The 25114-nt window shown below is 38.0% G+C and overlaps 1 protein-coding gene across 1 annotated transcript in view; it reads left to right on the top strand.

The window, feature by feature from the left end:
- LOC111149780 (leucine zipper protein 2) overlaps nucleotides 1-25114 on the top strand; it is a 251071-nt gene that overhangs the window by 176781 nt on the left and 49176 nt on the right. The window contains exon 8 of the mRNA XM_022507043.1: nucleotides 9076-9240. Within this exon, the coding sequence (XP_022362751.1) occupies nucleotides 9076-9240 (165 nt within the window). The remainder of the gene's footprint in view (nucleotides 1-9075; nucleotides 9241-25114) is intronic.

Genomic DNA, 25114 nt, shown 5'->3' with positions numbered 1-25114 from the left:
GTAAAATGTACGGAAAATTAATACCAATTACCTAGACTAACATAGAAAAAGTACAAATAAATGGAAAATAAACAGAGAATGAGAAGTGTATATCAATATTTAAAATTTTAAAGTATTTATACTTCTTCCAAAAGAAATAACAAACAGAAGCAATATTTGTAGAGATAATGACTTAAAATTTTCCAAATGGATAATTATAGATCATTCCAAGAGACAGATAGCATAATCCTAAATCAGTATGTATACAGCAATGTTCCTTAAAATTGTATATAAATTTTTGAAAGTACAGTTGAGATGCATGCACTTTCTTCATTCTGCTATATTTCACTACAATTTATTAACAACAGATGTCTAATTCAGAAAAATGAAAATGTGAATAAAAACAAAGAGATGTCATCTCAACACCATCAGATTGTTACAAATTAAAAAGTTTAATGATCCCATATTCCAATACACTAGTGGTGGTAGTGTAATTATTAAATCAGTTTTTAAATGTATGTATCATAAAATTTGCACTTGTCCCTATGTGCTTGGACACATGCATAAGGACGTGACATACAACAATGTTTTTGTTAATACTAAATTGAAATAACTTAAATGCTTACCATTAGAATTAGCATATATATTTCATATATGTTCCATACTCATATTTTCAAATAGTAATCAAAATTTAATATTAATGAATACATATAAAGACATTTATATCAATATTAATACATCTATAATATATACTGTTGAATAAAAAATTCAGAATTATATATATGGTATTTAACAGTTGTTCAAATACACAAATCACATTTGTTTTGGATTATATATAATATAAATAGATGAAGTAGAAAAATATATCAAATTCAAGGACCCAATTGACTTCAGGGAAAGATGGAGTAAAATCACACTAAGAATGCTTAAAATTACTTCCACTGTTCCCCAAGTGTTTCATTTTCCAGTAGTTGTATAGACACAGATAGTCTTTAATTTATACACACACATATAGATATTTTGTGTACATTAGATACATGCATCATATAGTATATACATTGTATATATACATTAGGTATATGTAATATGTATATATATTACCAATATATATATGCATGTTATCATGTATTTTATAAAAGTATAATAAATATCATATATAACAAATATATAATATGTAATAAACATGATGCTTTTTAACATTTAATTCAGATTGATATTTACCTGATATTTTTTATAATTGTTATTTTCTTCTCTATATGCCCTATATTTTTCAAAATGTTATTTTAGAAAATGAAGAAAGTGTGCTATCTGCTGTTAAGAGCTTTCCATTTTTGTGGTCACAACATAGCAACCATTTTATTTAAAAAAAAATAAGCAAGTAATATGATTATAGACTTGCTTTGCAATACTTTATTGTATACATATAGCAGATGTGTAAAGAAAAGAAGTTGCTTCCTAACCACCAGTTTAAACTATGGGTGCTTTTTGTTGTTTTTTTTTTTTTTTTTAAGATTTTATTTATTTATTTGACAGAGAGAGATCTCAAGTAGGCAGAGAAGCAGGCAGAGAGAGAGGGGGAAGCATGCTCCCCGGTGAGCAGAGAGCCCAATGCGGGGCTCAATCCCAGAACTCTGGGATCATGACCTGAGCTGAAGGCAGGCTTAACCCACTGAGCCACCCAGGCGCCCCTGGGTGTTTTGATACAGGAAAGAGGAGATGGAATATTTCAGGTTGATTCATTTTGGAGTTCTTATGGTATCTCCTTGCTATACCGTAGTTGTGAAGGACCAGGCTAAAATTCTACTTCCCAGAGACTTGGGTCTCACGTAGGCATTTTCATTAGGACATATGATCGAAACCGCATCATAGCTAACATAAATAACTTTTCAAACAGGATATCTAGAAAGTGTTGCAATAACTAATTAGTAAGGTCATTTTGTGAATTCTGATGATATTCTTTCTTAAGGTTTAGATCTTTGGGACAAATGTTTTAAATGAACATTTAAATGAAATGTTCTTAAATGATGTTTTAAGAACTCTGTTCCATTGTGATTGTCTTATTTTATATTTTTCCAACTATTTAAGGTAGTTTTAAGGAAGGCTGCTTGCCATTTGGTAGAGTAGGCCACGCATAATTCATCTTACCAAGATTCCAGCTTTATAAGATTTTTTAACTTATAAAAAAGAAGTTTATACTAATTTATGTTACTCTCTGACTATATCCAACTTATACTACATAATATTACTTTTTAAAAAGGGACAAGACTCTTTATAGAGTTGGGAGAATCAGAAAATCAGAGATACATATAAATCCTAAAATTCAACTAGACCATCGGTTCTTTGTTTTGTTTTTGTTTTTGTTTTTTTAATCCTTTCTCTAATACCCCTACCACAATCTCTACAAGTTGCTTTAAATCCTAGAAAGAATGGGATTCCTGTGATCCCGAGGTAGCCCAGTCTCCTCTGATTTTTTTAGCAACCCTGACTGTGGAATTTTCTTCCTTGCATTTAATCTTTTCCCTCATCTGACTTCAGATAATCCACTTAGTCAGGTTCAAAATGGCTAACTAGGTTTGAAATGCCATTCATGTGATCACCATGTGGTAGGATCTCTGGGAAACAGAAAACAGGTATGATACATGGTCTGGAGATCCACACCTCTCACATTTTGTTGGGCACCCAAAATTATGAAATAATTGCTTGTGGAGTCAGAAGGTTCCAGAAACACAGAGAATGAATGCATTTTATGTACTTGTGGGTTGTACAAACTGGTGTAGTCGCATAATACTAAATGGGCAAATTATAATTTGGTCTGAATCACAGAACTCCAGGTTAACATAGTTTTTTTCTCCTTTGTCTTACCCGTTCTGGGCTTTTCTCCACTCCGTCTCTATTCACTCCCCACCTAGGTGTGCCTCACCCACACTGTGCTACAGTCTGGATTTAGCATGAGAGGCTCTATGTAGCAGTGTTTCCAGAATCAGTCTGCCTTTCTTCAGTCACTCTTCCACTGAATGACCATGTTCAAATTCCTCAAACTCTTTGTGCATCACTGCAAAATGGAATACTAACAAAACTTACTTTATAAGGGTGGTGAGAAAACTGTGTGCATCCAAAAAAGTAAAGTACTAAGATCTCTTGGCACAGGGAAAGCCCTCGGGAAGCATAGTGATTATTAACATCAATGAATGAGATTGTAGAGACTGCCTGTCAGTGTTAACAATTTTTCTCTTTAACCTTCAGGATCTTGTCGTTCTTTTGCTACAGTAAACTATAAAGCATTTCATATTACTAGAGGTCAGTTTCAACAAATCTCTTGTACCATATGTATGAGGCTCATAAACTGTAGTCATAAAGGCAGGTAGAAATGCTAGCTCACTTCAAAATGGATAAAAACTACAGTTTAATGAAATTGCTTTCTACCTCTCTCCATCATCTTTATATGAGACTTTTTTACTCTCTTCAGGTGCCTAGCTCCTAAGAATGTTATATCGAGGCTTCAAATAACCTCAAATACCTCATAAATATTATGAAATCATCTTCATACTCTAACTTGGTTCTTGTGACATGTTTAATGAAAGAAGTTTCAGTTTACTATCACAACATAAACAAAAATAATCTCATGATCTAAGAATCAACCTTGGTTTTCCAAACAATCAATTATTTATTTGGCAATATCTTATGAATTATAGGCAGCCTCAGCTACTGGAATGTAAAAACAGCTTTGTAGTATAGAAATCTCTCTCTCAAACTTTCATATTAAAAAGAAAATTCTGTTACATCTGACTGTCACAACATTTTGCCCAGGAAAGCATGCATTATTTACATCCATATTAAAGATGGTGCGTGTGAGGGGCGCCTGGATGGGTCAGTCAGTTAAGCATCTGACTCTTGGTCTCAGCTCAGTCGTGATCTCAGAAGTTGTATGATTCGGCTCTGCTTGGAGTTTGCTTGAGATCTTCTCCCCCTCACTCTCTCTCTGCTCCTCCCCCTGCTCTTGTGTGCTTGCTCTCTCTCTCAAAAAATAAGTAAAGAAGTAAAATCTTTAAAAAAAAAAAAAAAGTGACAAATGTTAGTCAACCTGCACATATTCCCAGGACTAAGTAGCAGAAGAACAAGAACCTGTTTTGCCATATGTGTCTGACATATAACAGGAGCATTGTGGGTAGCTATTGACTGAATACATAAATTAAGATCTAACTTCATGAATTAATGAATGTGCCATTTATCCTGTATACAAGGGACCTGGAGACAACCTAAACCAAGAATCAAAACTATCAAAATAAGGGTGCCGGGGTGGCTCAGTCAGCGCAGCGTCTGCCTTCAGCTCAGGTCATAATCTCAGGGTCTTGGATAGAGCCCCACATCGGGCTCTCTGCTCATCAGGGAGCCTGCTTCTCCCTCTCCCTCTGCTGCTCCCCCTTCTTGTTTTCTTTCTCTCTCTGTCAAATAAATAAGTAAAATCTTTTAAAAAAATTTAAAAAGATCTCAAAATGACCGTACAGGATTCATAGAGCTGATTTCATGGCAGATATAAAAGTTAAGGGGAAAGCCTTTAGATTCACAGCCCTTCATGGTCTTTCCAAAGCCAGCAGCCGATGTTCACCAAGATCTCTCTGATGACCTCACATCTTTATGGAAATGAATTCAGAGAAAGAGACAAATAATATCATATGAACTTACATCTGTCAGGAGATGAGAAAGTAGGGGCACAGTTGTCTTTGCAAGCTATATCTTGTTCCCAGGAAAGAAGCACATTTTTCTGAGATAAGTACTTACCTACAGACACATGAAAAATTACCTTCTAAATCTCCCACATGTTAGGATCATATATGTACACAATAATTTTAATAAGCTTTATGTGTTATATAGCAAAAGCATTAGTAATTTATTTATCTTTTAAAAATTTATTTATTTATTTGAGAGACATCGCAAGTGAGGGGAGAATCTTCAAGCAGACTCCCCACTGAGCACAGAGCCCCATGCAGGGCTCAATCTCACAACCCAGGAGACCACGACCTGAGCCAAAACCAAGAGTTGGTCACTTAACTGACTGAGCCACCCAGGTGCCCCGAGCACTAGTGTTTTAATGTCTGAAATAATACTTTACTTATGCATTATACAGAATAAAATGAGAAACATTTCATATTTTCTCATGTAAAACACCACCACCCTATGTCCTCTGGAGAGTTTGTTTTATTTATTCATTCAACAAACATTTGTTTGAAACTGTTTGTTTGAAATAGTTAGAAACTGGTGGTGCTGCAAGAAAGGCATTGGCCCTCAAAGAAATGACATCGTAATGGAAATAAATAAAACACTGAACACAGAAACAATAATGTAATTTGCAACAACAAGACTACCTAGGACTTAAAGTGAGAAAAGTGACAGAGACTTTAAGGAAGGAGTGTTCCTTGAAAGGGCCTTGAGGGACTGTCTTTCCAAGAAGGTAAGATGTGATCTGACACTGGGTGTTATATGCAACGGATGAATCACTAAATTCTACCCCTGAAACTAATAATACAGTATACATTAATTAAATTGAATTTAAAATTTAAAAAAAAAATGTGAGCTGAGAGATAAATTTTAGGTGGACGTTTTCTATCAGATATATGGAGAAGGAGTTTATAGGACAGGAAACAGCAAGTGTAAAGGCTCTAAGATGCAAATCCATTTGCAATCTTTGATGGGCTGCAAATAAAAAGAGGTTGAGCTAATCAGGTTCTTCCTAAACATGTTTGCATTTTACTATTATGTGGCAAAGCAAGTGAAAAAAGTGGTTTTGCAAGAAGGAGAAAAGCAGGGCAAAACCAAGACTGACCCTAGGACGGACCAGGTTGTAAGACTTTGGACAAAGTATATCTTCTACAGTTTATACCGTATTTCATTAGGTGACACCTGGTGACGGTGAACCTCAAAGTGAACAGTAACCTGCATTTCTGAAACAGGCTACAACTACAGCCAGCAATATAAATGAAAATATAATGACGTCGTGGTGTAAAATCATCGTCTGCGTCCTGCTTATGGAAATGGGTCAAGCCAAGTCTGAGTAGTGTCAGTAAAAGGTGATATTAAGTCAGAGAGACTAACTAGAGAGCTGTTTTTGCGGTAGAAAGCTGAGCAAAGTAGGGCAAGGTGGCTCAGAGCAATCCGTGATCTCTGGCGGGAAAAGTCTATAGTGTAATCAAGGAACGGAGGCAGAATCTAAGGTAGGAGGCCAAGTCGTATGCTTGTGGCCCAATAAAGAAATAAAATCAGGAGCTAAGAGGTTAGGAATCAGTTGGAACAGAAGAGCAAAGATGGCTTACCCCCATAGCTGTGAAACGTCGGGGAGTTGGAAGTTATGTCTATGTGATGTTGATTCTGTGACCTGAGATGATCCTGACCATGTCAGGAGACCCCTGGGAACAAACGTGATGATCAAATTCAGATAATTTAAAATATCACATACATGCGCATCTTCATGTATTGTTCCATTGGAAAATGTGTCTCCCCGGAACAGCATTTCCTGAAAACCGATGTTCGAAGCTATTAACTTGATACAGTTCTTTATTTATTTTCACATCCAAGTTCAGGCATTACTCAGAAATTTGTTCCTTTTGCCAATATATACTGTAAGCCTGTTATAGATACAACTTTTATACACATCATGTATTTAGAGGAGCCAAGATATAAATATAGTGAAGAAAATAGCCAGCATGATTTCCTGCATTATCTGAGATGATTGTCTCATTTCAAAGCCTACATTTCAAAGCCACATCAACTTTGAATCTGGGCCCAGACTTGCCTGACTCTGTTGCATTAACTCTATTTCCATTGTCTCAATATAACATGTGAGACAGAAAACAAATTTAAATTGTTCAGTGCCCCCTGGAATCTTTCACTCCTGGCCCAGCACACAATGTTCTATTCCATGGTGAGAGGAGAGTTAACCACGGTTATAACAAAGCACCACTAGGAAGAGAAATCTGAACTATTATTTAATTTCTTGTCATTGATAAAGCTTATCACTTTGCTTCCCTAATAAGTAGAAGCAGCATTTTCACCCACGTGTTTAAGTCATTGATTCAGAAACCTTTCTGGTGAGTCCCTTCTAATGTGTCAGGGATCATGTTCCGTGCTAAATACACAGTTCTGAACAGAATAGACAATCTGCACCTATGTATATATCCATATAAATTAAAAATTAGAGACAGATTCTATAAAGGACACACATATAGGATTGAACGTAATGGGGTGGAGGAAGGACAAAAAGGAGCTCAGACAAGCCGATCCAAGAGACCATGTTGAGTAAAAGATCATCATTCAGCTTGGCCCAGCTTGGTCCTGTCCTGCCCACTTAACGACATTCCTCCAGCCTAGTTCTTATCAGATGTTTATGTCATCTTAGACAACCTGTCGGGACAATATTGATGAGAAGAAAATACACGTCGGTTCTATTTCTTACATATCCCAGTTGCTGCTCTACCTGCTGCTTTTGTTTTGTTTTGTTTCTTTCACCTCTGGCCTGGACCAAATAGATTTCTTAAACTGCTGCTCTTCTAGAAAGACATTCTCTCTCGTCTTAAAGATAAATCTTATCACATATCACATATGAGTGGAAAGCTCAGAGGTAGACCTTGGGAAGGATCCAAGTCATAGTCGCGACTCTTCAGGAGACTGGAAATAGGAGCAGATGCTATATGAAGGTGTGCTCCTGGCATAGAATATAAAAGATAGTGGTTTGGTTGGAAGAATACCACCTCAAAAGTTGGACAACAGACTTTGATGCTTCACTGATCCATGGGTACCCTGAAAGGGTACATTCCACATGTGCTAGCTTGTCCAGGGATCTTGGCCCTAGTAACTAATCTCTTCCTCTCTGTTGCCGCAAAGACCACATCTCCTGTCTGGAAATGGATGATTATGTGACATTTCCTTATTTGGGTCTACATCCATGCCCTTCATTTCCCCTGAGTTACCATAAGCTTTCCTAAAATTTATATGTCTTTCCATTTTGGCACTGGAGATCTCTCTGTCGTTTGTACTCAGCTTTGTATTATTATTATTATTAATTATTTACTTTATCAGCATTTAAAAATATTTTTAGGGATATCTGTGTGGCTTAGTCAGTTAACAATGAACCTTTGGCTCTGAGTCCCACATCGGGCTTCTTGCTCAGTGGGGAGCCTGCTTCTCCCTCTGCCTGCCACTCCCCCTGCCTGTGCTCATTCTGTCTCTCTCTCTCTGTCTAACATTAATAAATAAATAAATAAATAAATAAATAAAATCTTTAAAAGAAAAACCCTCCCTTTAAAAAAAATTAAAAAATAAAAATATTTCAGCAGTGGAATCTGGTGGTAAGATGGGAGTTACAGATGGTTGTTGTCTATATCAGTTCAGTCTGCCTTGTGATTATAAACCAGGGAAAAAAAGCAGTCTGAAAACCTTGAACTTTCCTTTCTTCAGAGTAAAATAGTAATAATGATGCCAGTCCCACAGATGTTAGCATAAAATTATTTCTTGCATGTGAAAGAGCTTGAAATATTGTGAAATCCTATGCAATAATAAGAAAGTGTAAATATTATAATTTACAACCACATCGGATTAACTCCTACCACTCAACAAGGCCCACAGGAAATAAGTGTTTTATTAGAAACAAAGTTGATTTTTTTCCAATCTATGGGCAAACTGAGTGGTGCTGCAGGCTAATCTGAGAAACACAGGGCCCTACATTGCCAGGGGAATGGTTTGTAATAAAAGAGATGGACGCCAAGAGAAAGATGGCAGGTTTCTACAGACGTTGTCTACAAAGTGACCCTAGAGGACCTGTCCTTGCCAACAAACTATCACAACTGAAATCACATCAAGTAACATATATCTCTGAATTTTGGTGTTCAAAATATATCATGAGACACAGTAGCTCCTAAAAATAGACTGAGTGTGCCTTAAACAGTGAGTGTGTCAGAGTGGAATTTAGAAGTTAGGAAGTTAACATTTGAAAACTGGTAGGTATTTGTGGGGGTAATGAGTGTAGCCTGGGAGGATGGGGAGAATCAAATCAAAGAAAGAACAATCGGAACCACATGTAAAAGTTGTCCTCTCTCTTTTCCGTAGGACTCACAGCTGAAGGCAATGAAGGAGACTGTGCATCTCTGCCTGTCCACCGTGTTCCGTAATCAGGCTCCTCCTTTGAGTCTAATGAGGCCAAGTCCAACTCAGCTGCCACTTCTACCTGGGACAGTTAGCCCTGTGATTCCTGATGCAAGTTCAAAATTCCAGGTACACTTCAGTCATGCTTTGAAAGTAGAAGCAAGTAAAGCACTGTCTTTATACTCCATTCTACATGATCATCAGAGTGGACAGAGTAAGACACCAAATTCATTGAAAGATTAGGAAGTAAATGGAAGGCACTAACCCTTTGTAAAGTATCCGTTGTCACTTAGAGAACATTGGACAACAATGTTTGTTTTATTTTTGTTTTGTTTTTTAATTTTTTTTAAAGATTTTATTTATTTATTTGATGGAGAGAGAGAGATCACAAGTAAGCAGAGAGGCAGGCAGAGAGAGAGGGAAACAGGCTCCCTGTTGAACAGAGAGCCCAATGCGGGACTCCATCCCAGGACCCTGAGATCATGACCTGAGCCAAGAGCAGAGGATTAACCCACTGAGCCACCCAGGCGCCCCAACATTTGTTTTAGAGAGCCAGCTGCGTGTTAACCAGAATTGCCTAATTACAAGAATAATAATTATTATTCTAAAATAATCTAAAATTATTTTAAAATAACATTTTAATAGTACTATTTCAATTTATAATCATCATGACTTAATAATAGAATCTTATCATATAATTTAATACGATTATATTACTAATCCTATTTTAATAATAACGATAGCTTTGTTTTATAATTAATTAAAGAAAGCATCTTCTATTACATACCAGTATATACCAGAGGTTTCAACATGGAAAATACTTTCTCCTAGGGTATAACGGTCATCCTTACAAAAGTGGATACTTTTTTAAAAACTTAAGGCCACAGTTTTCAACATTTCCTGCATATGTGACTCTCTCAGGATACTTTAAGAAAATCCTGACACTTGGGACTCACCTCAAACCTATTAAATTCTTTCTGATTGGGCTCTAAGTCATTAGTAGTTTTTAAAAGCGCCCTAAGAGGTGCACCTGGGAGGCTCAGTGGGTTAAGCCTTTGCTTTTGGCTCAGGTCATGATCCCAGGGTCCTGGGATCGAGCCCCACATCGGGTTCTCTGCTCTTCAGGGAACCTGCTTCCTCCTCTATCTGTCTTTCTGCCTGCCTCTCTGACTACTTGTGACCTCTGTCAAATAAATAAATAAAATCCTTAAAAAAAATAAAAAAACAAACAAAAGCTTCCTAAGAGATTCTGAGACCAGGTGAATCAAGCAAAACTTCCTCAATTCCCACCACCTTTCTACATTAGACCGGGCAGTGGGGAGTTTTGTCATTCTGTGCTTCAGTCATCAGAACCTTCCATTTACTGGCTCTACGTTTAAATAAACCCAGACACTCTGAAATAGTTACTGAAGAAAGTGTAGCTTCGTGCAGTATATTTGAAAGTGCTGGCTCTCTTGCCTTAGGACCACTGGCTGTTAAAGTGAGTGTTCCGGATGCCAGTCCCACGTCTGCTGCAAACTCTAACAATGGTGGGCCCAGAAGCACCTGAGAACCACTGACGCAGTTACCCAGTGATACACTACTGTGGGACTTCCTTACTGCTTATTCTGATTCCCTACACTGGAATAAAACAAATTTGTGCATCTGTGCACAAACGGCAGTTTAGAGAAATACTATTTTCAGAGTCAAAACCAAGAGGAAAAAAAAATGTAATGTGTTTTTACTGATGACTAATCAAGGTATGAACTGCACAGATTTAGTCTGTATAATCTCATGTTTCACTGTCAAAAGTCACTTAAAATATATATATATTTTCATTTGATCTTACTCTCTTTATACTCTGTACCTAAGATCTCTAGAAATGTTTAGGCCAGTATTTTTCTCCTTTATTTTTTCCTCCTGCCTCTTTGGAAACTCTAGGTCTAAAGGGTTTGTTTGCTTTACCAAAGGCAGGGAAGAAAGTTGCATAATAATGTATTTGTTATGTTTAGAAAAAGTCATGAAGAAATCCATTGACACTGGTCACTGGTAAAATGCCAAGCTTCTCACACAGTGTCACGCGCCCGCCGGGAAGCCACACCCTGCCTCCTTAGTTTTGGTCTAAGAGAGGAGCAAAGGTTCAGCCTTATTAAGTCTGATGACTTTGGGCAAAGCACTTTGTAATTCTAGGGGCACGCAGGACACCTATCTCCAACTCAAAATATGTTTGTTTAGGCCCAATTAAAACTGGGCTCTTGATGACCCTGGTGGAGGGATTACTGATTGTTACTTTAATGGATTTCCTATGAATAAATGTATGTCCTGTCCTTGAAATAAATAATAAATATTTATTATTTCCCTTTGCTTATCAGAGAAAAATGTAGGAAGCATTTAGGTGAGGCTGGTTTAGAAATTGCTCATTTCTCAGAAAGCAATAACAGAAAAATCCAATTGTTTAAGATAAAGTTCAATAAATCTCAGTTGATGTACTATAGAGCATTCTATTTTATGGATTAGCATTAAAAGCTTCTCTAGTGTTTATGATTTGCCTGCATTCTTTATCTTTTCATTAGTGGTGGAAATTGTATTTTATGTATACTTGGGGTTTCGGCTGTATGCCGGCGCTTCAGAAAACATTTTTAAAATCCTGGATAATGTGATGTGATGTGGGGTGTGAGTAAGAGAGACCCTTCCATCACGGAATCTTTTTTTCTCTGTGCATGAAAAAAGGAACTTTTAAATGAGGACATTTAATGGGTACACCTTCAGAGTTGGCTAATTACAGCTGCAGTGACATGATATGTCTGCCCATAGCTGTGAGGGGATCACATCTCTTACCCTCCCTGTGCCTCAGTTTCCTCAAGCCCCTGTTAGAGTGTTGTTGTGGCATGAACATTACAACTGATAACTCCCCCTGTTTTCATTAGATTACTATTGGTCTCATCTACTTTCATTTTTTTTTTTAAGATTTTATTTATTCATTTATTTGAGAGAGAGAGAGAGACAATAGTGAGAGAGGGAACACAAGTAGGGGAAAAAGGAGAGGGAGAAGTAGGATCCCCACTGAGCAGGGAGCCCAATGCAGGGCTCGATCCCAGGACAATGGGATCATGACCTGAGCCATAGACAGACACTTAATGACTGAGCCACCCAGGCACCCCTTCATTTGGTTTCTTAAATCTTCAACTCTTGAATGGTTTTCCCTGAAATCCCTGAAACACAGCCAAGTAAGCAATTTTCAACTCACATCTGGAAGAAAGACAAAATACCCACATACCATGCTCCGCCCCCTATAATGTCATTCTATTTTTCCTAAAGAAGGTTTGGTATGCAGTCAAAATTTTCATTGTGTTGTTCATATGTGTAAATGTATATGTGTATACATGCATACATACATACATACACACATTATTACATTAAATATGTGTGTATGTATATAACACACACATTTGTGTATATTTCACTGTGGATTTTTTTTTTAAGATTTTATTTATTTATTAGAGAGAGAGAGAGAGAGAGCACAAGCAGGCTGAGGCAGAGAGAGAAGCAGCCTCCCTACTGAGCAAGGAGCCTGATGCGGGACTCGATCCCACGACCCAGGGATCACGACCTGAGCCAAAGGCAGCAGCTTAACCAACTGAGCCACCCAGGCGCCCTTCATTGTGGATTTTAATAGCCACAGTTTTACCTAGGCGGGGAGTTCAACATTATAAGAGTCTACTGACAAAAACTTAATTTATATATTGGTAACCTTTACTTTTTAAAAAAAAAATTATTTATTTGAGAGGGAGAGAGAGTGTGTGAGAAGGGGTAGGAGCAGAGGGAGAGAGAGAGAGAGAATCTCAAGCAGACTCCCCTGCTGAACGCAGAGCCTGGATGCAGGGCTCCATCTCATGACCCTGAGATCATGACCTGAGCTGAATCAAGAGTCACTGAACTGACTGAGCCACTCAGGTGCCCCTGGGAACCTCTACCTGTTTTTATTGATTCTGGAGGATGCTTCTTGTATGACCTTCGAGTCCTACAGCTGAAGTTTCTGCTAAGGACCCGCAGTCAGGTCCGTCAGCCTCCCTTCCTTCATCATAGTCTCCATGTTGTTATGTTGCTTCTTTCTAATTTGAGTGAATTCTTTCCTACCCTCCAAGTTCTTTTTCTATTCTCAGGGCTCTGACAGCACAGTGTTTATCCCTCACAGCTCCTGGTCATACCATGAGTATAATGATGGCCGCATGCTCCTCTCTCCTTAAAGGAGACGGCTGTGCTTAGCTCCTTGGTTTGTTCCCATGATTCACTGCCCAGAATGATGTTTCTGCAGAATTCATTTGAAATGATACTTGCCGTATTTCTGTTTTGGTCAGTTTGGGCTCTTATAACAAAATGCCATAGACTAGGCCACTTAAACAACAGACACTCATTTCTCCCAGTTTGGAGGCTGTGAAACCCAAGGTCAAGGTGCTCCCAGATTTAGTTCTTGATGAGGGCCCTCTCCCTGGAAGGTACACAGCCTTTGGCTGAGTGCTCACTTGGTCTTTTTTAGATATGTGTGACTGGAAGGAGATCTCTCTCTTTATATTTTTTATAGGAGAGCAAGAATCCCACCATGAGGGCCCCATCATCATGACTTAATCTAAACCTAATTACCTCCAGAAAGCCCAGCTCCTAATAGCTTCATACTGAGAGCTAGCGCTTTAACATAGGAATTTTAGATGATACAGATGCTCAATCCATAGCATTGTCCCTCTTATTGGATATTTTCCTTATTTAGAAGTTAGAAAATATATATTATTGAATGCTCATTAAGTGCTTAGTATTCAAATAAATTGTTTTCCGCCTGTATGCTAGGACCATGCTCATCAGTGGGATGCAAGTTTGAAATCACACGACCTTTTGGACACTGATTGAATTCCCTGTAAAAAGAAAACAAGAGAAAAAAATGCAAGAGTTGTGTGGTAAATCAGAACTTTTTTTTTTTTTTTTTTTTTTTTGTATTTGGAATTTCATATTCCAAATAGCTTTGATTGAAGATAAAGACTAAAGAGACCTGGATCCAAGGGCACATGAGATGATGTCTTTGTTATGAGAGTATATATTTATTATGTAGAAAATTTCATTCCAACAGAGAGGTAAAGAGCAAAGGTAGAAGCCAGGAACTCTTATTTGCATTTGCATAAAATACTTCCTATCTAGAGTGGAATCTAGCAAACCAGTGACAGTCTGTTTCCCTGAACCATGTAGGAGATGATGGTAATCCGATCTATGGTACAGAAATGGAAACAGGGTTCAAGATGTCATGGGGGCTTAGCACTGCTATGATGTGGGGGTTAAGTGGGAGGCATGAAGGTAGGAAGTAAAGAAGAATATTCAGTGATTGATTTTTTCACTATGATGCAGAAGGCAAGAGGAGAACCAAGATTGGTTTGTTTTTCAACATGCTAAGTGTTAGAGGTCTCTCATACAGTCAAGTGTCTATATCCCAGAGGTGATTAAACATTTGAATCTGGAATTCAGGGAAGACACCCGGAGATAAAGTGGAGATAAAGGATTTGGCATCATCACCATGGCTAGTGATTAAATGTTGGAAGTAGATTAAAAGACGTGACAGGACAGTGTAGCATGAAAAGAGATGAGGGCCACAAAGGACCCCGGAGAAGAGAAATACCATATGGTATTCAGTATGGTTTTATGTGTAGTCTAATTGATGGAATGTTTATGATAAAAGTGCATCTCTTGGCTTTTGTTGAGATCTTCTCTTTGCTATACATTTGGACTGAGAACCATGACTTTTTCATGCTATTTTACCAGTACAAAACAACCGAATATGCATGTCATTGTGTAAACTTAGAACGGTGAATACTCCATGGCTGGTATCTGCTTTTAAAAGCTGACTGGGCGGCGCCTGGGTGGCTCAGTGGGTTAAGCCTCTGCCTTCAGCTCAGGTCATGATCTCAGGGTTCTGGGATCGAGTCCCGCATTGGGCTCTCTGCTCGGAAGGGAGCCTGCTTCCTCCTCTTTCTCTCTCTGCTTGCCTCTCTGCCTTCTTGTGATCTCTCTTTGTCAAATAAATAAAAATCTTAAAAAAAAAAAAAAAAAAGCTGACTGGGGGGGGGGTGTGGGGGGTGTGGGCGGAGGGCTGAGTTGTTCAGGTGGTTGGGCGTCCTTTTCTTGGTTTCTGCTCAGGTCATGATCTCATGATAGATCGAGCCCCATGTGGAGCTCTGAGCTCAGTGGGGAGTCTGCTTAAGATTCTCCTCCTCTCCCTCTGCCCCTCCCCCTGCTTGCCTCTCTCTTTCTCTCTAAACTAAATAAATAAATCTTTAAGAAAAAAAGAAACTGAGTATTAAGTTTTCAGAATTTATACTGAAAACTGGTAAACACAGCCCTTATTAAATATTAATTACATACACTTACAATCAAGTAAAATTTACTAAAAGCAAATGTGGTAAATACCAAAACTACTGCATCATGCTATTATCTCTGTTCTTGAGGATATTATAATATGTCTTTTGGACCCAAGCTCTGGAAATATTATGCGATGCTGTGCTACTGATCTCTCTTTCCAATTCGTATTCAATAATATCACCTTGATAGATTGAAATTGGTAGTATTTATACCATAGAAACTGACAAACACTACAAATCAGGATCCTCCCAACCCCCTAAGTTAGTGAATAGCACACCCCTCTGTATGTATGAGTGTGGCATGTGTGTACGTGTGTTAAACCTTTAAGATAGGCTTACTGAGCATCATGATATACAAACAATATGTGATCAACATACTCATTGGTTTTTGTCTTCTGCTTGTGTGGTAGAGCTAGATGAACAGTAAGTGCTGAGAAAAGGCAAAACAACTAGTTGTAAAAACTGCTTGCTTAATTAATGGCGTGTTCTGAAAAAAACTAACAATGTTTATATATCCATTATACTGCTTTCCTTAATTACATTCATTTTATTATAAAATATAGATGTGACTTTATATAATTTAGAAAATATATAAATGTAGGCGGAAGAACAGGCAGCCTATTACCCAGAGATCTACTTTTAGGTAAAAAATATGAATTATTAATATAGTAATGTCATTGGTGTTTACAGCTGCATGATATGCTGCTTAAGAGATAGGATTCACTTTACATTAGGGTGATGATATTTACCTATGAGTGTTTCTGGGAAAGTTAAAGAAGATGCAAAAAAGGCCAGACTCTGGCCGGGGCACAGTAGTCAAAGACAGTTCCCACCTCCTCCTTTCCTCTCTCCTCCCTTCTCAGAGCTGATGTCTCCACAGGACAGTTTCCCCTCAGCCATGGTCCCTCCATAGGGCTGGGCAGGGATGAATAGGTGGCACTGCCAGCACCAGGCCTCCAAGGTCATGTGCCTCAGGGGGGTTCCTGGGTTGCTGGGTTGTTCTCACCTCCCCATCACAGGGTCATCTCCTTCCTGGTCCCAAACCCACCAGTTACCACATCAGACAGAGACCTTCAAAGGGAGAAAAGGCTCATGTTTCCTTTTTTTTTTTTTTTTTTTCATTTATTTATTTGAGAGAGAAAGTTCAAACAGGAGGGGGAACAGGCAGAGGGAGAGGGAGGAGCAGACTCCCTGATGAGCAGGGAGCCCCATGCAGGACTCCATCCTGGGACCCTAGGATCATGACCTGAGCTGAAAGCAGACACTTAACCAACTGAGCCACCCAGGCATCCCAAGGCTTATGCTTCTGGCCCACGTGTTCCAGCCAAGACCCTTGAGGGCACAGCGGGACTTCTGCCTATGTAATTAGGCTGTACGTTTCATCAACATCCAAAAAACTTTGTATAATGAACATAAATATAAGGCAAATTGTTTTTTTATTTTTATTTTTTAAAGATTTTATTCGCTTATTTGACAGACAGATCACAAGTAGGCAGAGAGACAGACAGAGAGAGAGGAGGAAGCAGGCTCCCCGCTGAGCAGAGAGCCCAATGCAGGACTCGATCCCAGGACCCTGGGATCATGACCTGAGCCGAAGGCAGAAGCTAAACCCATTGAGCCACCCAGGCACCCCAGAAAATTGTTTTTTTAAAGAGAAAACTAAGATTCATAAGTCAGACTGACCAAGTGAAAATCCGTTGTCTGCAATTTTCTAACTTTGAAACCTGGATCAAATTACTTCTCTGGGACTAATCTCTGTATATATAAGATAGAGACAATAAAAGCACCAACCCTACAGAGCTCATGTGAAGAATTAGTAAAAAAAAAATCCACATACATCATTCACTGTATGTATTAGTGTCTGACACTGAGAAACAATAAAAATAGGAAATAAGTATTATATCCGGAAACTGGGATAACACTTTGAGAAGATTTAAAGAAGACTTTTTAGTATAAAACATTACATTAAAACAAAAACTGTGTGCCTTGTTTTATTGTTGATATGTGAGTATACAATATATCTATCCAAGTGAGTATAACTATAGTTTTTTAGCATAATAGTATGGATGGATTCTCACAGTACCTTTAATGTCAGTGATCACAATAGTAAATGCCATGAGGAAAGAAGAACACTGAAAGACAGCAGAAAGGAAAAGCAATCCAGATAAGTAATGCTGATAAACAATGAAGAAATTGTGTTATGAAAATTCGGAATTTCATCCTCACCCCAGGCGGTGACCATCTTCTATCTTCTCTCTTTTTCTTTCCATGCAACTCACTGTCTTGGATTTAGCTCTAGTTTACATTGGTAAAGGTCACAACTGTGGTATCTACTTAATTGGACAAGGATGATTTGGGTTTTTTTTTTGTTTTTTATGTTTTGTTTTATTTTTTTCTGGTTTGTTAAAAATGTCAAAGTCATTCTAGGGCAGCAGTCAACAGTGACCTATTCAGGAGCTTAAAGGCATCCAAGCGAAAATTGCATTCTGCTTGGTGCCCGGCTGTTTAAAGCAAAGTGGATTTGGGTTTCCATCTCTTCTGCCAAAAATCTGTTGCAATGCTATTTCCAGGAACTCTCAAAGCAGTGCACCTGGAATCATCATAGACCAAAAGGTCTCAACCTAGGCTGCATTTTTAATCCCTGCAGGTTTCACTCACACCGGAGTGTTCAACACTCACAATTCTGATACAATCCACCTGAAGAGCAGGCTAGTTTGGGGGGATTATTCAAAACTCCCGGATTATTCTAATTTATATTCAAGGTTGAGAACTATTAAGATCCTTACTCTAAGAATGGGAAAGGAGTCTGAGAATTAAGCCTGCCCTTTTCCCCCACTTCCCTAGAGAAGAGAAGATTTCTCAACTAGCTCAGAGGTTTTAGGCCTCAGAGATTCTCAACTAGCTCAGATCTGGTTTTCTACCAGTTGTCGGTCATTAGCTCACTATTTGGCCAGCTTTCACGTCTACCAACTATTGGCATTCTTCATGCTCCATAATATGTTTTGTATCTTTATATCCAGGGTTATTGTAAGGATAAACATGAACACATAAGTTTAAAAATTTTCGTAAAATATAACGTTACAACTACGGAATTTTGTTTGGATTGCATTTTTGGTCCTAGGAGGTCTTAAGAGTTTCTTTGATTACTTTGCAGCAGACATGGCATGTATGTGGCAATGAAGCTAAGTTTCAGTTAAAAATACTTAAAATATTTTTATTTTATTAAATAATTAATAATAATATAAATAATAAATAAATATTAAAATTTAAATTAAATTTAATTTAAATTCATAAATATAATATAAATTTAATATATAACATAATATATAAAATTATAAATAAAATAAAATTTAATTTAATTTAAAAATTAAAAATAAATTTAAATTAGAAATTTAAAATAAAATAATGAGTAATCAAATAAAATTTAAATATTTTATTAAAAATAAAAATTCAGTTTAAAATAAAAAACATGTTATCTTATGAATATGCATAATATAGATGTACATAATATTTGTAAAATTATATATATATATATATATACTTTAAGATTTTATTTGACAGAGAGAGTGAGAGAGGGAACACAAGCAGGGGGAGTGAGAGAGAGAGAGAAGCAGTCTTCTCTTTGAGCAGGGAGCCCAATGCGGGGCTCGATCCCAGGATCCTGGGATCATCATGACCTGAGCTGAAGGAAGACGCTTAACGACTGAGCCACCCAGGCACCCCCTTGTAAAATTATATTATAAAATTATAAGATACATATTTGATCTGTAAATATGAAAATTGAACCCACAAGGAACCTTTGAGGTATATTTTTTAGTACTGGTGTGCAGGTTTGTATCTTGGAATAGTCTGAAACCAAATTCTCATTAGCTTTCATTTATTCTTGATCCTTGATAGTTACATAATAAGAATATTATTCAGAGAAATTGACTAGTTCAGGGGTGCCTGGGTGGCTCAGTGGGGTAAGCCTCTGCCTTCAGCTCAGGTCATGATCCCAGGGTCCTGGAATTGAGCCCCACATCAGGCTCTCTGCTCAGCGGGGAGTCTGCTTCCCCCTTTCTCTCTCTGTCTGCATCTCTGCCTACTTGAGATTTCTGTCTGTCAAATAAATAAACTCTTAAAAAAGAAATTGGCTAGTTGAGTATCTTTATAAAGTTCTTCCAGAGATAGTTGTTAACAACAGGAAGACATAATTCATTCAATCGTCCTAAAATTAAAATAAGAACAAAATATTATTGGTCGAAATGTTATTTTAGGTAAGTCTCGGAAGTCATGTTAATATTCAGAGAAAACCTCACTACTGAAAATCTTCTTTTTCATAAAAGAATGGCTAGCAGGTTCCATTTTATTTTTATTTTCTTTCATAATTAAGATTTTAATGGTTGTCTTGAGGACCAATACACAGATGTTTCAATTTGTACATGATTAATGTGTGTACCAAAATATTTAGAAGGTATGCGGTTGTAATTCTTTTCTAAGCAGTTATTCCAGTGACTTTCCAGCTTAAATTTGGAGGCAAACGTTTTTCTTAAGAGGCTATCAAGTGCAAATACTTTCAAATGTTGATAAGCTGTTGTGTCATAAATCCCCCTAACTCACAATATCATCTACACCACATACTCAGCACATGATCAAAGTTATAAGGTAAACTGAACTACCACGACCAAAGATGCTACGGAGTACATGAAGTTCTGATAGGGAGAGCCAAGGTCAAAGGAATGGTTTTCCTTAGAAAACAGTTCTACTAAAAGGAAGATGAGAAGAGAAGTAATTTAAAATGTTCAAGGCATAATAAAAAGGACCGTGGCTCCAAATTGCCATCCAGTGTGCTGTGTATTATAGGATATAAAACTACTTCCCCATCTGTGGAATGATAATCAAGACAATCAAAACCTCCCATATTCAATATCCTACTATTTTCTGGTTGTATCAAAAATAAACAACCAGCAAATGGTTTTGCCTCTTAAAAAAAAAACCATTTAGACTTAAAAAATGGGATGAGGCAGGATTCCCTCCTTCTTAAAAATGTTTCTGGAGCTACTAGAAGATTTACATCTACAAAATAGTTGATAAAAATATTCCTCTGGATTGTGTAAGAAGAGAGACAGGCACCATCCGTAAGACATGGTTATGATGTAGTCAGACTCGGGTTTTTTTTTTTTTTTCCTCTCCTGCTTCATCAGAGGCTGGACCTTCCTTGTTTGTAATTTCTCCATTTTCTGCAGGTAAATTATCTTTAGTTTCTGGGTTAGACATTTTCTCCTGTTTTTCCTTTGCCCCCCTTTTTCCTTTTGTCTGAAGATTAATTATTTCCTGCCGCGTTTTCTGGCTTCCTTTCCACTTTTGCAGGAGCAGATTTAGATGACAAGCTCCCTGCTCATCTCCCCCTGGGCTTCTACTTCACTGCCCCTTTGGCAGAGCCTACCCTCCAGTGCTTCCTGGTGGCAGGGACTGTAGGGGCCCCATGCTGGAGACCATATCGTGAGCAGAGGCTTCAGGAAGCTGTGCTGCCTGGTCCCTATCACTCCCTGTGTTGCCACACAAGCTGTTGGGACCCACAGGAGGTGAACCATAAGATTGGTTCCATTTTCCTTTCCTATATTTTCATGAACATTTTTAGACACCCACCAAATAGCAATAAGTTTCATGGTGCCTCCAATATAACAGAGACTGAGTTATTTCAAAGGCATTTTAGATTACCTTCCTAGTTACCACTTGGCTATTCATAGGTAAGACTTACCTCAGTGTCCCATCCCCTCCATTGATTATCAGTGCAAGGGACATTTTATTTTAGACATTAGAAATTATTGTCCAGGGGCGCCTGGGTGGTTCAGTGGGTTAAAGCCTCCGCCTTCGGCTCAGGTCATGATCTCAGGGTCCTGGGATCGAGCCCCACATTGGGCTCTCTGCTCTGTAATCTCTGTCTGTCAAATAAACAAAGAAAATCTTAAAAAAAAAAAAAAAGAAAATATTGTCCATTTTTTCTTTTCTCTTTAGATGCAATATAATTCTTGATCCTAAAAACTCCATCTGCAAGGGATATTTCCTTATTATCCTTGCAGTAGAAAAGCATATAAGGAATTCCATCAACTTGTTTTGATCATTTTACATCAATAGTGCTTCTTTTCCTCTCCACGAATTATTCATTCATTATTCTTATATCTTGCAGCCACCGGCAATCTACTAAAAGTTTTTTTTTAAGCAAGAGAAACCTGAAAAAAATTACAATTTTAGGAAGATAATTTCAGTACAGACATACCTCGGAGATGCTATGGGTGTGGTTCCAGACCACTGCAATAGAGTGAGCCAAATGCATTTGTTTCCCAGCATATATAAAATTTATATTCACACTATATTGTAGTCTATTAAATATGTAATAGCATTATATCTTTAAAAAATATATACCTTAATTTAAAAAATACTCTCTTGCAAAAAATAATCAAAAGATAAAAAACTTCAAAAGCAAGCAGACACATTATAAAAAATGGAATAATAATTACCCAGAATGTAATTACAATTAGGCCAACACCTGACTTTTCAACAGCAATGATGGAAGCTAGAAAGTAGTAGAATAAGATCTTCAATAGGCTGAGCTAAAACCACTGTCAGTCTATTAATCTGTACTTGTAATGATTTTAATGTAATAAAAAAAGCAGTGGTCATTATTGTCCTAAAACAATGTCATAATAGCTTGTAAATAGTGAGAGGGTGGTCAGAATTAAAACATTTTAAGGTCTTTGCATTTTTTTGGAAAGCAAAAATACTGAATAAATGCAAACTCTGACAGGTATTCACTTCAAAATATTCTGAATAACCCCACCCACATAAAAATATTACTAAAAAATGCTAGCCATCAGAAACAACTCATGCTAGCCATTATCTGGGCTCTTAGCAAGTCATAATCATGGACTACAGATCACCATTACAAATACAATAATTACAAAAAGTTTTAAAATATTTTGAGAATTACCAAAATGTGACACAGGGACTTGAAGACGCTGTCAGAAAAGTGGCACTGAGAGACCTGCTTGATGTGGGGTTGCCACAGACCTCCGTTTGTAAAAAACACAGTATCTGCTAAGTGCAATAAAGCAATGTACACCTGAGGCAAAACAGAGAGAATGATTAGGAGGACAAGATGATACAAGCAAACAAAATTTTTAGGAGATTAAAAGTATCTTCTTGGGGAGAGATGGTGAGACCATGGTGGTGGGAAAAGAGAGGAGGGGATGGATTTGAAAAATGCAAAGGATAAAAAAATTGGAGGAATTTGTGTGGAAGTATGAGAAAATGAGTTGGTTCTTTTAAATAAGTTGTGAAGAGGAGGAAAGTGAACAAATGGATGGGGGAGCCCCTTAACAGAATGGAAGGAGATTGAGTACATTTTTGGTAAAAGAGAAAGGGGAGAAGGAATAAAGATAATGAAGACAAAATTTAGAGACCTACATTAAATTTTAAGACGTAGAAGAAACTCCAAGGGATATGAATATGATCACTAGGTAAAGAGTTGAATGTGGAGAACAGGAAGGGACATAACAACTTGGAAGAAAAGTTGGTTAAGATGAAGGAAGTTATGGATAAATTTTGATGTAGATGAAGGACAGTTCAGAGGGGATGCTACCCAATGGCCTTTAGTTCATCAGTGAAAGTTAGGCTCTTTCTGACTCTGAGGAAGCTTCCTGTCCCTCTAGACAAATGTCTTGGCAAACCTTGTCTGTACCTGACACATATACCCTTTTTCCAGTTTATTTCTTTTTTTTTTATTATTATTATGTTCAGTTAGCCACTGTATAGTACATCATTAGTTTTTGATGTAGAGTTCAATGATTCATGAGTTTCATGTAACACCCAGTACTCATCACAACATGTGCCCTCTTTAGTATCCATCATCCTGTTACTCCATTCCCCACCTCAACCCATTTCCCAATGTCCTTCAACAGATGAATGGATAAAGAAGATGCTGTACATGTATACAATGGAATCTTTTCCAGCCATCAGAAAAGATGAACACCCATCATTTGCGCTAATTCCGATTTTGAAATTCCCTCTGTAGCACACCTGTTGGTACCCTACTTTTTCCCCCAGTCCTCTGGGGAAAAAAAATATCTCAAGAGAGATGAAGTTAGGAAACATGAGATCCAATAAAATGAGGTATTGCTTCAAAGAAAATATAGAAAAATGAATTTAGAAGAGTAAATATAGCCAAAGATTGTTGGGTCCGTTATCAAAGGAACGAGACTGAGACAAAGTTACGCAAAGCCTTATTCTATGCCAAGCATTAGAAGTTAGACTGACTGGCCAGGGAAATGAGGCTGAGACAAAGTGAAAGTTATGTAAAGCTTTATTCTATGCCAAGCATTAGAAGTCAGACTGACCGGCCAGGGCCGCCTTTGAAGAGAGCGATGCCCCTTGGTCTTACAGGCTAATTTTTATAGGGCACAATTGCAGACATCTACATATGTGGCTTTGGCTGATTGGATGTCTCCTACCTGTGTGTTTTAGTAACGGTTACCTGGAACCGATACTAGTAACTGTTGAGGCATTTATTAAACAACAAAATGGCCTTGTTTTAGGTATGTGTTTTAGTAATAGTTACCTGGAACTGATATAAACAAAATGGCCTTGTTTTATGTGTGTGTTTTAGTAACAGTACCTGGAACTGATATCAATAACTGTTGAGGCATTTATTAAACACCAAAATGTCTACCTAGGCAACATGGAGTCACTATGGCTAAGTAGGTCCAGGCAGGCCCTAGGGGGTTAACATGTTTTAACATGGAATCGACCCCAACATCCCCCCCTTTTCTTTCGAGATTAGTCAATTCTTTGACTTTTTAAAGAATCAGTTAGTGCTGGAATTAGGATGGGAACCGCAGGTTTTGTCCGTTTTATTTCTGCAGTAAGATGTTGGAATCCCTCGGGTCCTCTATAGGATGACAGTAAACAGTCCCTTCCAATGAGACTTCAAGTTTTTAACTCAGTGGCGGTGTATCCAAACCAAGTCTTTGGGTTGGTAAGGATGTGGTTTTACCTCCGTTTCCATCTCAGTATAGGCAGCTCGGATCCCTGTGTGAGATCTTTTTAAGACAGACAGGAGACGCCTGGGTGGCTCAGTTGGTTGAGCAGCTGCCTTCGGCTCAGGTCGTGATCCCAGCATCCTGGGATTGAGTCCCACATCAGGCTCCTTGCTCTGCAGGGGGCCTGCTTCTCCCTCTGCCTCTGCTGCCACTCGGCCTGCCTGTGCTTGCTCTCTCTCCCTCTCTCTCTCTCTCTGGCAAAAAAAAAAAAAAAAAAAAGACAGACGGTAGTGCCTGTAGTGACTGGAATACAGACTGATCAGTCATTTTTGTTAGGTAACCTTTTGTAGCAATGAGCAGAGTGGAGGGGGTCTCCCGAACATTATTTTAAATGGGGTAACCTTGTTTAAGTAGGCTGTACATCGCGCCCTAAGGAGGGCGAAGGGAAGGAGATCCATCTGTCCTCCGCCAGTTTTCAGAATTAACTCTGTCAAGGTTTCTTTAAGAGTCTGGCTCATTCTCTCTACCTGTCCAGAACTCTGGAGCCAGTAGGCACAGTGTAGTTTTCAATCAGTGCCCATGGCCTTGGCCAATGCCCGTGAGACTGAA

This window comes from Enhydra lutris, unplaced genomic scaffold, assembly GCF_002288905.1.
Source record: "Enhydra lutris kenyoni isolate GAN:26980312 unplaced genomic scaffold, ASM228890v2 scaffoldscaffold22, whole genome shotgun sequence".
NCBI classification, from domain to species: domain Eukaryota; kingdom Metazoa; phylum Chordata; class Mammalia; order Carnivora; family Mustelidae; genus Enhydra; species Enhydra lutris.
The sequence above is the reverse complement of the archived record's forward strand: the minus strand, read 5'-3'. Positions and strand labels throughout refer to the sequence as shown.